The sequence below is a fragment of the Raphanus sativus genome, chromosome 5 (genome assembly GCF_000801105.2).
Source record: "Raphanus sativus cultivar WK10039 chromosome 5, ASM80110v3, whole genome shotgun sequence".
Classification (NCBI taxonomy): Eukaryota; Viridiplantae; Streptophyta; class Magnoliopsida; order Brassicales; family Brassicaceae; genus Raphanus; species Raphanus sativus.
This window is the reverse complement of record NC_079515.1, coordinates 38,360,385-38,374,790: the sequence shown is the minus strand read 5'-3', so window position 1 is coordinate 38,374,790 and position 14,406 is coordinate 38,360,385. Positions and strand designations below refer to the sequence as shown.

At 40.6% G+C, this 14,406-nt stretch overlaps 6 protein-coding genes across 6 annotated transcripts; 2 read left to right on the top strand and 4 right to left on the bottom strand.

Annotated features, from left to right (window-relative positions):
* The first annotated feature begins 317 nt into the window (after positions 1 to 317).
* LOC108858963 (protein IQ-DOMAIN 1-like) lies at positions 318 to 2,265 on the top strand. Its single transcript, XM_056985905.1, has 5 exons — positions 318 to 371; positions 491 to 802; positions 964 to 1,185; positions 1,319 to 1,429; positions 1,519 to 2,265. The coding sequence occupies exons 1-5, from the start codon at positions 318 to 320 to the stop codon at positions 2,263 to 2,265; spliced, it is 1,446 nt and encodes a 481-aa protein (XP_056841885.1).
* A 631-nt stretch (positions 2,266 to 2,896) lies between these two features.
* On the top strand, positions 2,897 to 4,103 carry LOC108805175 (40S ribosomal protein S23-2). Its single transcript, XM_018577147.2, has 4 exons — positions 2,897 to 3,012; positions 3,370 to 3,525; positions 3,608 to 3,734; positions 3,820 to 4,103. The coding sequence occupies exons 1-4, from the start codon at positions 3,008 to 3,010 to the stop codon at positions 3,958 to 3,960; spliced, it is 429 nt and encodes a 142-aa protein (XP_018432649.1). The 5' UTR covers positions 2,897 to 3,007; the 3' UTR covers positions 3,961 to 4,103.
* A 96-nt stretch (positions 4,104 to 4,199) lies between these two features.
* LOC108805174 (PWWP domain-containing protein 2) lies at positions 4,200 to 6,514 on the bottom strand. Its single transcript, XM_018577146.2, has 2 exons — positions 6,379 to 6,514; positions 4,200 to 6,291 (listed from the first exon to the last, which is right to left on the bottom strand). Exon 2 carries the CDS (start codon positions 6,279 to 6,281, stop codon positions 4,365 to 4,367), a length of 1,917 nt encoding a protein of 638 aa, XP_018432648.1. The 5' UTR covers positions 6,282 to 6,291; positions 6,379 to 6,514; the 3' UTR covers positions 4,200 to 4,364.
* A 417-nt stretch (positions 6,515 to 6,931) lies between these two features.
* On the bottom strand, positions 6,932 to 8,696 carry LOC108863537 (60S ribosomal protein L4-1). The gene is made up of 2 exons (XM_018637996.2): positions 7,535 to 8,696; positions 6,932 to 7,208 (listed from the first exon to the last, which is right to left on the bottom strand). The coding sequence occupies exons 1-2, from the start codon at positions 8,639 to 8,641 to the stop codon at positions 7,095 to 7,097; spliced, it is 1,221 nt and encodes a 406-aa protein (XP_018493498.1). The 5' UTR covers positions 8,642 to 8,696; the 3' UTR covers positions 6,932 to 7,094.
* Positions 8,697 to 9,698: 1,002 nt separating this feature from the next.
* LOC108858962 (pathogenesis-related protein 1) lies at positions 9,699 to 10,413 on the bottom strand. The gene has a single exon (XM_018632805.2). It carries the CDS (start codon positions 10,275 to 10,277, stop codon positions 9,699 to 9,701), a length of 579 nt encoding a protein of 192 aa, XP_018488307.1. The 5' UTR covers positions 10,278 to 10,413.
* Positions 10,414 to 11,006: 593 nt separating this feature from the next.
* Positions 11,007 to 13,553, bottom strand: LOC108860473 (ankyrin repeat-containing protein ITN1). The gene is made up of 5 exons (XM_018634348.2): positions 13,532 to 13,553; positions 12,960 to 13,321; positions 12,673 to 12,865; positions 12,061 to 12,470; positions 11,007 to 11,849 (listed from the first exon to the last, which is right to left on the bottom strand). The coding sequence occupies exons 1-5, from the start codon at positions 13,551 to 13,553 to the stop codon at positions 11,007 to 11,009; spliced, it is 1,830 nt and encodes a 609-aa protein (XP_018489850.1).
* Between the last annotated feature and the right edge of the window lie 853 nt (positions 13,554 to 14,406).

Below are 14,406 nucleotides of genomic sequence, written 5' to 3'. Positions count from 1 at the left end.
AAAGAAAAAAAAAAGAGCGGCAAGCTATAAAATAACGAACTCGAGGTGGGTCCCACCGAAGTTGCCAGTTAGTGGGCTCTCACAATAGACAATGGACTCTCAGCTTGGATCATTGACAACGTGATCGGAGGATTTGTTGTGACAAACTTGACCGATTCAAATTCTTCTTATTAGACATTTTTCAGTTCTTTTAAAAGTCGCAACTTAACCATTACATGAACTCTATGAGGGGTGTGTTTTGGGAGAAAGATTATAAGTTGAGTTTCTAGATTCTTCTTCTTCTCCTGTTTTCTCTCTAACTGATCCAGAAAAGTGAAATGGTCAAGAAAGCGAAATGGCTGGAGAACGTAAAGAAGGCTTTTAGTCCAGATGTAAAGGTATCATCACATCATCAAGTTTCTTATTATCTTTTAGCACTCTTGAGCTTTTCATATTATACTACTGATGTAAGAATCATATGCTTTTTAATTTGATGGTTTTCTTGTTGCAGAAGTTGAAACACGAATCGGTTGAGGAGAGTGTCATTTCTTATCCTGTATTGGTTACAAGATCCAGAAGTTCTCCTCCTCAGTTTGAGGTCAGAGTTGATGAGGTCAACTACGAACACAAGAAGAAGAAGAAGATGAATCTGTCTCATCCTCCTTCAGAAGAAGAAGAAGAAGAAGATGATGATCTTGTAGATTCATCAACTCCATCTTCCCCTGAGTTTGCTCCTCCACCAGCTGCACCTGATAGGTTTGCAGGGAAGTCAAAGGAAGATGCAGCTGCCATCTTTATCCAGTCCACATTCAGAGGACATTTGGTATGTGTACTTGGTCATTCATGGGTTGCTTAGAACTTGTTTAGTTATGCATCTTTCTGGTTAAAAAAGAAGTTGAATAGATTCAAATCTGTTTTGGTTTATTTTTGCTTTCTAGTTACAATTTGAGGATTCTTAACTTTTGATAATTTTCTACAATGTAGGCAAGACAAGAATCAACGAGAATGAGGAGGTTGGTCAGACTTAAGTCATTGATGGAAGGATCGGTTGTACAAAGGCAAGCTTCACATACCCTTAAATCTATGCAAACTCTCGCTCGTGTACAGTCACAGATCCAGTCTAGGAGAATCCGGATGGTACAAGAGAATCATGCTCGCCATAAGCAACTCCTTCAGAAGCATGCCAAAGAACTAAGAGGCTCCAAGGTCTCTCTCTCTCTCACTCTATGTCTCATTTATGCTGCCCACATTTTTTCTCACTCAGGCGCATCTTCTGATGGGATCTCTTACTTGTATATATTTCCTATAAATCCTAAGATGTTTGCTCTTTCTTCTGTAGAATGGGGGTAATAATAATCATTCCAAGAAACAAGTTGAAGCAGGTTTGTTGAATAAGTATGAGGCGACAATGAGAAGAGAAAGGGCATTGGCTTATGCATCCACACATCAGGTAAACTTACTTTCATGTGTGTACATGTATTACAGTTCATATATATATATATGTATATATTATATATTATATGTGCCTCAAATTTGCAGCAACACTTGAAGAGAAGCTTGAAACCTACGATGACTATGTTCATGGATCCTAATAACCTTACTTGGGGTTGGAGCTGGTCTGAAAGGTGGACGGCTGACCGGTCATGGGAAAGCTCAGAGAAAGAAGAAAGCAGCACCGCTAAACCATACCATGGAGGAGAAGTCACAAACTCTTCAAACCGCAAAAATTTCAGTAGTAGCTCGACTCATCCAAATACCCCATCAAAATCAACATCATCCACCAACCAGCGAAAGAACAAGCCAACCCCACCGTCTATAAGACCCAAGACCACCGATGCAATCGCCAAGAGCTCGGAGAAAAACCGTAGGAACGTCAATACAAGGTCATCGGTTAGTGACGACGAAGGGCTGGCCAGCTCAACGGCTCAACGTCGCAACATGGTTCCCACAAAGCCAGCTCATGAAACAGCCACGAGCTCGAATAAGAACCGTAGGCAGAGCATTGGAAGGTCATCGGTTAGTGATGACGAAGGTCTGGCTAGCTCAACGGCTAGACGTCGCAACATGGTTCCAACAAAACCAGCAAGAGGCGAGCTCAAGGCCCAAAGCTCGTCTTCTGCAACCAAGGCAACCAAAGAGGAAAGTAATGATGTTTTACGGGAGAAAGCACCTGCTGCAGCAAAGAAACGAGTTTCTCCTGCACCAAAACCTAGACGATCCACAGCCCCGCCCAAGGTTGAAAACGGCGTTTTAAAAGCGGTGAGGATGCCGTGTGACTTAACCTAGTTGTTTTTCTATTTACCACTATATACTCTCTCTCTCTCTCTTTTTTTGCACCAAGGATGGTGTTCTGAGTTTTGTGTCAACTACATGCAAAGCAATGCAATGTTGGTTACATGAATGTGCAGTTTAAAGTCTCTGTCAATCATATAACATTTCTAATGTTTTTTTTCGATATTGGTTACATTATCGAATACTTTTGATGTTATTAGTTCTGACTTCTGAGCCTGGATCAAACCATACCACATTTGATTTGTAAAAACTGAATTCAAGTAAACCAGCTCTCTCTCGTCACATTGTAAACAAATGGCTAAAACGTAAATATCTTACAAAATAAAATCGCCAAAATGTATTAAAAATTATAAAATATGGTTTAATTAATTTTTAAATAATAATTAAGATAATTAACTGTTTTTAGTAGCAAAAAAAATATTTATAAAAGCTTATCAATCACTCTAAGTTTTCTTTTCAACAAAATTCACTTCTTTTTTTTATCTAACCCAACAAAATTCAGTAGTTACCGGTATGTATGCCTTTTTAGTTTTTATTAAAGAAGAAAACCACAAAATCCAATTAAAATCTCATCAATCCGTCTTCTTATAGAAAACCGGTTTACACCAGACCGGATTGCATATCAATTGACAACCCTATATAAATTGCTTCTTAGCTTTAGGGTTCCTCTCTAGCTCTCACGCCTTAAGCACTTGCAGTCAAGTCTCTCTTCTCACTCTCTCTCGCCGTCGCAAACATGGGGTATGGTTTATTTCCGATCCTCTGTTTCCAATCTCATCTCTCTCTCTTTTAGTGTTTATGTTCTGTTTTCATGTTTCGATTTCGATGAAATCGCAATGATTAGTTAACTCCATCATGTCTTGTCGGGTTTAGGACTGTTCTTTGGTCGTGTTCTGTTTGTTTTCCTTCTGGTTGTGTTCACCTCTTAGTTCACTAGGTTTAATGGAAATGGTGAATCTGATGCTACTTGGTTATTTTTAATCACAAGAGATTCTGACTCCTTGTAACCTCTTTTCATATGTTATATCCTTTTTGTAATAAAGATTCTGACTTTATGTGAATTATAACCTCAATGCGTTGTCTTTTAAAACTCTTTAGTAAGACACGTGGTATGGGAGCTGGGCGCAAGCTGAAGAGGCTTAGGATTAACCAGAGGTGGGCTGACAAGCAGTACAAGAAGAGTCACCAAGGAAACGAGTGGAAGAAGCCTTTTGCTGGTTCTTCCCACGCCAAAGGAATCGTCCTTGAGAAGATGTAAAGACTTGCACACTTCCTCTCTTTCTTCCTTGATTTTTGTTCTGAGATTGATAAGTTTTTGTTGTTAATGATGATGCAGTGGTATTGAGGCTAAGCAGCCTAACTCTGCCATTCGTAAATGTGCCAGAGTTCAGTTGATCAAGAACGGCAAAAAGATTGCTGCTTTCGTTCCTAATGATGGTTGCTTGAACTACATTGAAGAAAACGTAAGTTCATAGCTTCTCAGTAATCAGTTGTTTCCTTAGTAATAATTCTTACAATCTTCTGTCTCATTGATGGGATGTTGTGCAGGATGAGGTGTTGATTGCTGGATTCGGACGTAAAGGACATGCCGTCGGAGATATTCCCGGAGTCAGGTTCAAGGTGGTGAAGGTGTCTGGTGTCTCACTCTTGGCCCTTTTCAAGGAGAAGAAGGAGAAGCCTAGGTCTTAGACTCTCTACTGTTTTCTTAAGCTTGTTTTGTTAATGGATTTTTGATACTTGAAGGCTTTGAAGCCATTTTACCTTTGTTCTGCTTCAAGATTCTCGAACATGTGTACCAGTGGTTGAGTTTTAAACTCGGTTTTGTTTCATCAGTTTTTGATTCACGTTGCCTAAAGCATTATAGTTACTTTGAAGCTGTCAGTGTGTCACTCTTTAGATCTTAGTGAATTTCATTAAACTGGAAACAATAAATAAGGTTGTAACTTTTTTCATACTTTTAAGGTATTGGTCTGCTCAAATATAATCAGATACAAACCTAAAACTTGGAAAGAAAACAAAAGTTGTCTACAAAGAGTCTATAACCGAAGTCTTGTTCTGATTAGTGCATTAGGCGGTAAAGGTCAGCCTCCCTACTACGCAGAAGATTCTTCAGGGCAGTTCTTGTTGACATGCTGCTCTTTCACTTTCAAGTCCGAGCCAGTGATCTTCTCTTCAGTTTGTTTGCTATCCTCACTAGTCATCTCACCCACAATGCTTGCAGCTTCTTCATTTACCATCTTTTCATCAGAGGAGCCTTTCAAGTTCTTGACCTCCGACATCGACTCTTCTACAAGTTCACTATTAGGTGTTTCCTTTCCGACATGTGAAACTTGTCCTGATTGTAGCTTGTCTATGCTGATGAGATTGGGTTTCCCACTTGAGGCCTTGGTAGTAGAAGCAGAGTGACGGCTTGAAAGTGTTTCACTAAGAGATGGCTCTCTTTTAGGTTTACTTTTTCCGCTGCTATTGTTCTTACTGCAAGGCACAAGTCCAGTAGGTGTTGAACAATGCATTTGGTTTGCTACTCTCAATATGCTCTCCCCAATTCCAAAACTTGTTTTAGCCTTCATTGGTGTAATCTTCTGATCATTCTTGGGAGGAGACATTGGCGATCCTGAATCTTCTGTCTTCATCCTTTTGGCAGAAGAAGACTTGGCAGGTTCTGAATGCACAACCTTGCGTTTCTTTTCACCATCCTGCTTCCTAACCGCATTTTCATCTGATCTCTTACCATGACTTTTGCTTAAGCGTTTCTCAGCAATGAACTCTGCCAAAGTTTTCTCCTTTTTCTTCACAACAGTAGTAGTAGTGTCCTCATACTCAAACACTCCATCAAGTTTACACTGATCTTTGTCTTCTGTCTTTCTCCTTTTAGTATAAACTTGTTTACTCTTTTTCGGTTCAGGAGAAGACTCTTTCACTTGTTTACTCTTTTTCTTTTTCGGTTCAGGAGCAGACTCTTTCACTTCAGTATCTTCAGGAGATATCTTGGGTGCAGACTCCACTGATCCTTGAAGTGTCTCAAACTCAGGGAGGTCGGTATAGCCTTTCCAGCGATTAAAAGCCAATAACCTAGCTCTCTGACTTACAAACTGCAGCTCATCAGAAGAAGGATCATAGCTTGGAGAGCATGCTAAACGCTTCACATACTCCACAAGTTCTGCAGGTTCAAAGAGTTCCGCACTTGAGACCTTGTCTCCCCCTTGTACTATGCTATAATCTTCTCTGATTCCAGGATTGATTATCTTCTGAGTCTTGATCCTCTGATAGACTTCCTCCGAGATACAAGAACAAGCTAAACCGAACTCTATCCTTCTCGACACCTCTTCCAAAGCGAAATCAACGGCATCGACAAAACTAGGCAGGCTACTCTGCTTCGCCATTTGAGAGAAATGATGTCGGAAAGGCTTTACCTTTGACGCGTCGTTCCAAGCGAAGGAGCAGTCTCCGAAGTATGTAACTAAAAAGCTTCCTTTCTTGAAATGCTTCTTCGCCTTGTCTGTCGCAGCAGAGGCGTCAAAGACCTGTCCAGGCCACCACGGATGGCTCCTCACTTTAGCCCAGACTAAATCTGAGTCAGAGAGCTTCACTTTCAAAGTCACAGGAGTATTGTCATCAGTATCCAAAGCACTCTCATCCTTGCTTTCGTATGGATCTAAACCCATAAAACACTCAATATCATCCAAGCTCTCAGCTTCTGTTCCTTGCTTTATGTCAGGTTCTTCTTTTTCAACATTAACTGAGACTTCCTTCTTCTCACTTTCCTTAGTGGTTGTTCCTAAGACCAGATCTGAACTTCCATTTACAGATTCTTTCTCCTTGGTCATTCCAAGATCATCACCAGCTGAAGAAGCTCCTGGTTCAACGACGACGCAGCCTTCTTGCTTGTTATCTCCATCTAGCTCCTGATCTTGAACATCAGCTGGGAGTTCAGACATTCGGATATCAACCCTCGACGCCTTACTTTCATCAGCAGCGTCGGACCCTAGACGTTCTTGTTCCGTCGACATGACTAAAACCCTAAAATAGAAATGTAATCAGAAATTACTTCACTTCGTTTCTCAACAAATCAAAGAGAGAGAGAGAGAGAGAGAGAGGTCAACAAACCTACGGCGGTGGTGGTGGTGAGACTGCGGTTTTCCGGCGGCGGGAGGTGGTTTCTTTCAAGTAGATGAAGACGTCAAACTGAACCAGAAAGAAACGGGTTTCTCGTTTCTGTGTCTTTTTTTCTGGTAACTTCTTACATTGCCGGATAGTCCACGTGGCGAACAGGTAGTGACTGGGTCTAGGGTTCAATCAATTGGGCCCGTTTATAAAACCCATAGCTATGAAACCCCCCTATTACTTTATTTTGAGAACGTTAGATAAAAAAAATAAAAATGTTATGAAGATCCTGAATCTTCCATCTCAAGAACTGAGAGCAGTGATTTAAATTTGCATGAAAGCTTGTAACTGTTGAGGATCTGTTGTTAATTTTTAGAACTATTAGGCTTTTGTAATTATTATTTACATGGATATTGAAGTTATGACAACCAATGGTTTACTTTATTTGGGTGGCAAAGAATCTACTCACGAAATTAGAAAACCATGAGAAAGAGTATATAGAATTAAGTTCTAATAACGAAATATAAAGTAATAAAAACTGATAAAAGAATAAAGCTGTCTTAAACTTGGTTCGATTGATGAAAGCAAGGTCCAAAAATGAAAAATGACATAACTTGTCCAAAGCTGAACTTAGAATTACGACATAAAAAAACCAAATAGATATAAAACCAAAACCTTTAACTAAAGACAACAACATTTCACGCATATGATAGATAGTATCACTGGCTAGCACCGAGCCATTTGGTGAAGTTGTCAAACTCGGTGTAGTCACTGTCGGAGATCATAGTCTGGTACCACGACTTCCCTGCTGCTTTGATCGCCAATGCCTCCTCCTGTAAGATTAAGAGATTAATAACAGTGTTAGAAAAAACTCTAAAACTTTGCACAAGAAACTACATCAGTTTGACAAGAAAAGAGTAAACTTTTGATTACAAAATTCTACCAAACTCTAACAAAGACAAAACATGAGATACACGAATTCAGACAAGAAAAGCAAAAGACATTTAGTTACAAAGCCATTTCATTCTGCATTTGTAATTAACCATACGATCGATTTAAGACAACACTACTAAATAACTAGACCAAATAATACTATCTAACAGATTAGCAATAGAACTGTAAACAATGATAAAACAAAGACATGAACAAGTGATATTACCTTAGTAACCGTCTTCCTCTTCTTGGTGAGTTTCTCACTCTTGGACTTAACCCTCTGCGCCTCGGCCAACAAAGACATCCTCTTCGCAGTCTTAGCATACGGATTCAACTTCAACATCACATTCAAATTCTTCAAAGGATTCTTCTTCATCACAGCCCTCGCCGCATCCTTCTTAATCGGCTTCACCACACTCTGCACCTCGTCAGAGTTAATAATCCTCGCCAAATCAGCATTCACCATCTTAGCCCTAGGAAGCACGTACCCTTTCTTCATCTCCGACCCTTTCTCAAACGATCCATAGATCCCCTCAAGCTTCTCGAAAGCAGACTTGGTCCAAACCACAAACCTCCCAAGGTGACCACCGGGAGCAAGCTTCAACAGGTTAAGCCTCTCCACGTGGCAAAGCTCAACACCGGGAAGGTTCCTAAACGCCTTGACAATCTTGGAACCTTCGGTTCCGTAAACCACAAGAGGACCTTTCCTGCAAACGTAACGCCTGTTCCTCATCTTACCAACACCAGACCTAATCCCAATACTGTCCTTCGCCTTCTCCGCGTCATCGTAAGCACCGATCTGCTTCAAAACCTTGATAGCAGCTGACGTCTTCTCCACGGCTTCAACAGAGTCGCTAACGACAAGTGGCATCTCGGGGACGTTCTCGATCTTATGCCCACGCGCAACCACGAGCGCGGGAACAGCAGTCGCGGCGATGGCGGAGACGATCGCGTGCCTCTTCATGTTGACGTTCACGCGCCTGTGCCAGAGACGGTGAGTCTTCGTCGGAGCGAACATGCGACCGCCGCGGCACTGGTTTCCGAACGCGGCTTGTCCGGCGCGGTGAGTCCCGCCTCCGGGGACGCGAGGGATACGAGAGACGGCGCGTCCGGTTCCCCACGACTCGGCGGAGGTCTGGTGACCGGCTTTCTTGGAGACGGCGTAGGGCTGGCGGCTGTTGTTGGAGATCTGCGCGTGGACGAAGCTGACGATGTCGGGGCGGACGGGAGCGGTCATGACGTCGGGTAAGACGACGGTTGGGGATCGATCGGTGGTCATGTCGTTGTCAAGACCTTGGACGGTGACGAGGGGACGTGCGACGGAGGTGGCCATTTCTCTCTCTTTTAGGTTTTGTCTCTCTTCTCTCACTGTCTGTTGGTGTGACGTCCTTAGGGTTTTCGATATATATATTCTAGGTTTTGTCTAGGGTTAGTGACCGATTAGTGGGCCTTGTGTAGGCCGATTGGCCCAAGTTATTTATTTTTTGCTTTGGCCCAAAGTTAAAACATTCCAGATATGGTTTCATTCATATATCGTAGCTATTTTTGGGCCTTCTATATTATTTTAAACTAACGAGCATATCTAGCTATTAATAGCCCATAATGTTTGAGTGTGATTGTGAATCTGTGATTACTAGACTTCCAAGTTTCATCTAAGCAGTTATCTCTCTCTAGCTACTAACTCGAGTAATATTTAGATAGGGTTATAAGTTTTTTCTTGTATGTATTCCAGGAAGAGGAAGATGAAGAAGACTATATTAATAAGTACATATTACTATCTCTATTAGAGTTAAACCGGTTTTCTTTCGTCGGTTTACTAATTTATTGAGAATTGGATTAGTTTGGTTTAGTAATTTTGATTGTATATATACACTTGTATAGCTGACCATTGAGACTAATGAGAAATATCTTTTTTCTAACAAATTCTGAATCGTAATAATCTCAAATGCAAAAACATCATAAGCAAAAAACATAAAAAAATCACAAGACTGAGTTAAGTTTGCATCCAAATTAATATCCCAATCTTGTGGTTTTTATTTGAATGATTATGTTCCTGCTAATTCAAAAATATGTATCAATCAATTTAAGCAATAATATTTATATTTTTATTGTAACTGATAATATATATATGTTTCTTTCTCGGATAGTGATAATAATGGTTTTCTTACAAACGAACAAAAATAGTTTCACTTACGATAAGTAGTGCGTAAGTTATTTCGAATATTTGATCATTACATTATCAACCAAATAGGGACACATTATATATCAACTTAAAATTTTCCTTAAACCATTCCAAGAACAATTTCAATCCCATCTTGGCTTTATATATGTATACAGGAAAGAAGAAAAGAAAAAAAAAACATGTCTTCAATCTCTAAAACATCTCTCGTTTACTGGTTTTGATCAAAAGGGCTTTCACCTTCGTAATTCCCACGTGGATTATACTCGCACACCACAAGAAACCCACGACCTTCATCACATTTCACACGTGCGCATCCAACAGCTGTCGTGTCTCGCCACACGATCTGCGTGTAATGACCGCACATCTCTCCCGATGCGCACGTGTTTGATTTCGACTCGTAGTTAAACCTCTCTTCAAACCATTTCATCACCACTCTCTCCGGCCACCACGTCTTCTTCTCCCGGTACCAAAAAATGTTCTCGCCGTAAGGCCCTCCTGAATGTTGCATACTGCAGTCGGGCTTACGTTGTATGGCCCATTTATGAGCGAACCGGGCCAGGCCTTTGTGCCATCCAAGAGGTGGCACGCCTGAAGACTCACGTGCTACGTTGTGAGCGTTTAGAAACTCCCTCGCTTGTTTTGCTTTCCTCGCTCTGTTGAACATACGTGCCGCCGCATTTGACATGCCGGGGATGTAAGTTCCTGCGGCGGAATGATGATCGGAGAAGAGAAGGAGGATAAAGAAAAGACATGATGATGGGTGAGACAAGTTGACAGACATCTCCATGTCTTTGTATTATTGTTGTGTCTCATCATGAGTTTCTCTGTTTCTAAGGTTTTTGTTTTTGTTATGTTATTCAGTTAGAGATTTCCATTTTAACAGATTGTTGAATTCTTATATTTAGGTTGATGCAAAAACATTATAAAACCAAAAAAACTGTAGTGTATTTTTAGATTTTGTTTTAACTTCCCATTGTTCCAAAAATCATAAGCGTTATACAGAGGATTAGCCTAAGCGCCATATAAAATAATTTTCAGTAAAACCGGTCTAGAACTGATCTGCAGCGGATGTCTAAACCAATCTGTATACTCCTCGCCAGTGACATGTTTCATCTAAGTCGCTCATGACCTCTAAGCTTTTATTATCCAGTGTAATGTATAGATTTATTAATGGTTTCAAGCGTGTTTGCTCTCACATCCACATGAAGATTAAAACCCATGGAAAATTCAGGAAACTACCGGTAGAAAAGGTGACTATAGAAATCAGTTAGAAATGAGCTGTGAAACTCCATTATTGGACTTTTGTAAGCATATTCTATGACTTTGTACACAAGAAAGAGCTCAAACTTGTCTCTACTTGCAATATCTCATGTTAAGGAGTTGATACAATAGGAAAAGAATGATATACGATGTAACAATGTTATGTATACGACCTTAGTAAAAAAAACTACACTTACATAGATCAAGAACAAAAAATAACACGAGTTTTCCATTGATAATCAATCATCATCAACGATCAGATAGCGTAAATTGGATTCACCTCGGATTCAGTCTCCGACGGATTCGCATTATGCCATGAGCCTGTCCCATTTCTACCAAACTTCTTCTTCTTCTCCTTCTTCCTCACCTTCCTCGTCCTCTTAGATTTCACAACATAGTAAGTCATTATACTCAAAATCCCGGTCATAGTCACGGTTCCTATGACCGTAACCACAATCGCTGCGTATCTATTCCTTCGACCAACCACAATATACGAGGAAGAAATAAATGCCACGCTGGTGCAGACAGAGGCGAGCCACATCAGCTTATTGATTACTTCCACCACACGTCTTTCCGTTTTAGTCTCTCCTCTCACTAGCGTGATCTGCACGACAACTACCGCTAACGAAGTGAAGAGCGCAATCGCGTTGAATATAAAGAATATCTTGAACGATGTTGCGTGGACCATCACGGCCACACCGTTGTCGTCGTCGCCTCCGGGAACCGTGAAAATGGCGGCGAATGCCACGGTGGCGAAGAGGACAGCCACGACGGTTACCGAGTTTGTAGCATTGTTGATTCCAGCTCTGTGGAGTTTCCTTAGCTCCTTGGCGATCCCGTCGACGTTTTTGTTGGTTCTTCGAGTTTGTTCGAGCTGCGTATGGACGTCTTTTTTAATCTCGGTCACGGTCTTTCTCAGCTCGTCTCTTGGCTGGTTCAGCTCGTTGGCTTTGAGCGCACCGCAACGGGATAAAATGTCTTTGATCTCTTGTGTTTCCTCTGAATGAGTGAGTCCTTCAGCTATGTCGTAAGCGGTTTTGTGGTCTCGTGTTAGCGCATTCACGTTTGTATCAGGAAGTTGTAACAGCTCATTCACAATCTACAAATCAAAACAAGAATAAAAAGAAGAGAAAATCAACAATAAATAATTGTAAAACAAGAATCAAGAATCATAAACACAAGAACCAATAATCATAAATACAAGAATCATAAAATAAATCAAGAATCAATAATTATAAAAATAAAATCAAGAATCAAGAATCAAACCGAACAACAAATAGAGTGTGAAACAATCAACTTTGTTATTTTACCTCTGCTCTTTTCTTTCGTGTGGCGATATGCAACACGGTGTTACCAAACTTGTCAGGAAGCATGACGATAGCGGGATCAGCTCGAAGGAGTAATCTCACTACTTCTGAGCTAATTCCTTTCACAGCCATATGCAAAGACGTTTGTCCTTTCTTGTCTGTTCGTCTTGCTAATTGAGGATCTCTATCAAGCAACGTTCTCACGATATCCACATGGCCTTGACGTGCAGCTAAGTGAAGCGCGTTTTTCCCATTAGATCTTGATATCTCAAGCAAGCTCGAGTCTTTAGCAAGCAATTCATTTACTACTTCTGAATGCCCTCGCGTTGCAGCTGAAACAAGTGGTGTTGCGTTTGATTGAGCTACTGTTTTACTCAGTAGAGGTTCATGCTCAAGCAGTAACTGGACAATAGCTGCAATAAAACAAGGTCTTGGTCAGAAAAATTATGAATCTTTCTTTTTTCCAAAAAAGGTTTGTGTTAAAGTTACGCTTATAACTTAAAATCAATTGGCGATAAGTGAATCGGCCTTATCTTTTTGTATATTCGTTAACTATGTCTAATTATGATGTGAGACTTTGTTTATTTATTAACAGTTTTGCTTAGTGAGACTCACCTCGATGGCCTTGACTGCAAGCAATGTGTAAAGCGTCGAATCCAGAGAGATTCTTCTGCATAAGAGACTCTTTAGTGGTGTAACACAAAAGCTCTTTGACAACATCAATATTGCCTTTCTCTGCAGCTGTAAAAAGTGGTGTCTCTCCCAACTCATTCACCTCGTTTACCACTGCTGTCATTATTTGTGCTACCTTTTTATGTTTTCAATACAAGACAATAGAATCAATACAATTTCAGCATTTTTGAGCTTTAGTATGGGCAGGGCAGAGGAAGGCTTCATCATACCTCATCATCAAAATCAGATCCTGAAATAGTACCAGTGATCTGAGAATCAATGTCACTAAGAATCTGTTTAACAGCAGCCAAATCTCCTCGTTGAGCAGCTAGGTGAAGCTCGGTGTCGTTGTGGCGGCCGGTGACTTGTTTCACATACTTCTTTTTACCCGTTGGATCAAACCGTTTTCCCGAATTGGAAAGTCCTAGGGACTTGCTTGAGTTAGACACCATTAATGCCTTACCCGAATTGGACAGAACCAGAGTCTTCCTTGGGGTTGGAGTTGGTGAGGAGAGATCCGCTACAGTGCTCCCTGCTGGACTCACCGGATCCGTCCCCCAACCCTTCTCCATATCCGGTTCCAGCTCCTTCTCTGCAAGAGTCAGATTGATAACACATTGTTTGCTTCTTTTTCAAGCAAATGACAAATACATCAGGCCATTTAAAACCTAACCCTAAAAGTATAGCTAATCTCTTCACACGGTTTCTAATTCCGCAACAAATTATCGTAACGTTTTGAGTCAGGATCTAAGGGCAATGAAAAAAAATTGTTACGTGTTTCCTAATCTACCAATCGTTGTACCTTCTTGGATTCTGGATCCCATTTTCAGAGATAAAAGCTGAGAGATTTCAAAGCGGGGTCATGATATTCTACGTTGATAAGAAAGACCACCGGTTTCTGGTTCTCAGGCTCGAGAAGAAGATTTAAGTCATAAGAGCCGTCGTTGTCGTTTGGCCGACGATACCTTCACCGTGACGGCAAGGGTTTGAGATCCGATTATAGATTCATATGAAGCAGAGAGCTTAGCCCTTCTTTGTTTGTGTAATTTGGGTTGTCTTGTTTCGATCGTCCTCGTTTTCAGTTAGGGATGTTTACCACGTCAGCATCTTAGACACGGAACAGAACATATGATGTTGTAAACTCATCTATTAGTTAACCCTAATATAGAATGTAATTGGTATTTTAGTTTCAGGCCGGTTTGGCATTCTCCGGCTGGTTGGGTAATCACACTGTCTCAACGTTAAATAATAACTTTATCAGTCGAATTTTCTCTAAATTGAACTGACACTTTAACGTACATGATCAGGCTAAAATCTCTAATGAAGTTCCTAAAAAAAGCTAAATTAATATCTTATAGATACTGTCGACAGCTACAAAAAGAGGTTTAAAAGAGAGGACAAAGCTAACAAGTATAACATCTTTGGTGAGTTCAGTTGCAACAAAGAGTCATTATATACCCAAAATACAAAAACTGAAATTGTCCGGATATATGGGAAAGTTACATAGCCTTCACAGATCCCATTACGCCCTTCATCTTCACCATAGCCTTCAAAGAGTCATTACTCTCTTTTGATTATTCATTCATTTCTTAGATTGGTCATGTAATTCATGTGTTATTTCGATTTTTGGGATTAAAAACCTATGACATCTCACACACTTCGCCAAGTTGTGGATGA

What these genes read in the sequence shown, in the direction of transcription:
- LOC108863537 (XM_018637996.2), bottom strand. Translation starts at nt 8,641, where the DNA reads ATGGCCACCTCCGTCGCACGTCCCCTCGTCACCGTCCAAGGTCTTGAC. An exon ending in AGAGGAAGACGGTTACTAAG is followed by an intron (nt 7,209 to 7,534) that starts GTAATATCACTT and finishes TTAATCTTACAG; the next exon opens with GAGGAGGCATTGGCGATCAA.
- LOC108860473 (XM_018634348.2), bottom strand. Translation starts at nt 13,553, where the DNA reads ATGGGATCCAGAATCCAAGAAG. An exon ending in GGGATCCAGAATCCAAGAAG is followed by an intron (nt 13,322 to 13,531) that starts GTACAACGATTG and finishes TGACTCTTGCAG; the next exon opens with AGAAGGAGCTGGAACCGGAT. An exon ending in CACGAAAGAAAAGAGCAGAG is followed by an intron (nt 11,850 to 12,060) that starts GTAAAATAACAA and finishes TTTGATTTGTAG; the next exon opens with ATTGTGAATGAGCTGTTACA.
- LOC108805174 (XM_018577146.2), bottom strand. Translation starts at nt 6,281, where the DNA reads ATGTCGACGGAACAAGAACGTCTAGGGTCCGACGCTGCTGATGAAAGT.
- LOC108858963 (XM_056985905.1), top strand. Translation starts at nt 318, where the DNA reads ATGGTCAAGAAAGCGAAATGGCTGGAGAACGTAAAGAAGGCTTTTAGT. An exon ending in CCACATTCAGAGGACATTTG is followed by an intron (nt 803 to 963) that starts GTATGTGTACTT and finishes TCTACAATGTAG; the next exon opens with GCAAGACAAGAATCAACGAG. An exon ending in AAGAACTAAGAGGCTCCAAG is followed by an intron (nt 1,186 to 1,318) that starts GTCTCTCTCTCT and finishes TTTCTTCTGTAG; the next exon opens with AATGGGGGTAATAATAATCA.
- LOC108805175 (XM_018577147.2), top strand. An exon ending in GGAATCGTCCTTGAGAAGAT is followed by an intron (nt 3,526 to 3,607) that starts GTAAAGACTTGC and finishes ATGATGATGCAG; the next exon opens with TGGTATTGAGGCTAAGCAGC. An exon ending in TGAACTACATTGAAGAAAAC is followed by an intron (nt 3,735 to 3,819) that starts GTAAGTTCATAG and finishes GATGTTGTGCAG; the next exon opens with GATGAGGTGTTGATTGCTGG.
- LOC108858962 (XM_018632805.2), bottom strand. Translation starts at nt 10,277, where the DNA reads ATGGAGATGTCTGTCAACTTGTCTCACCCATCATCATGTCTTTTCTTT.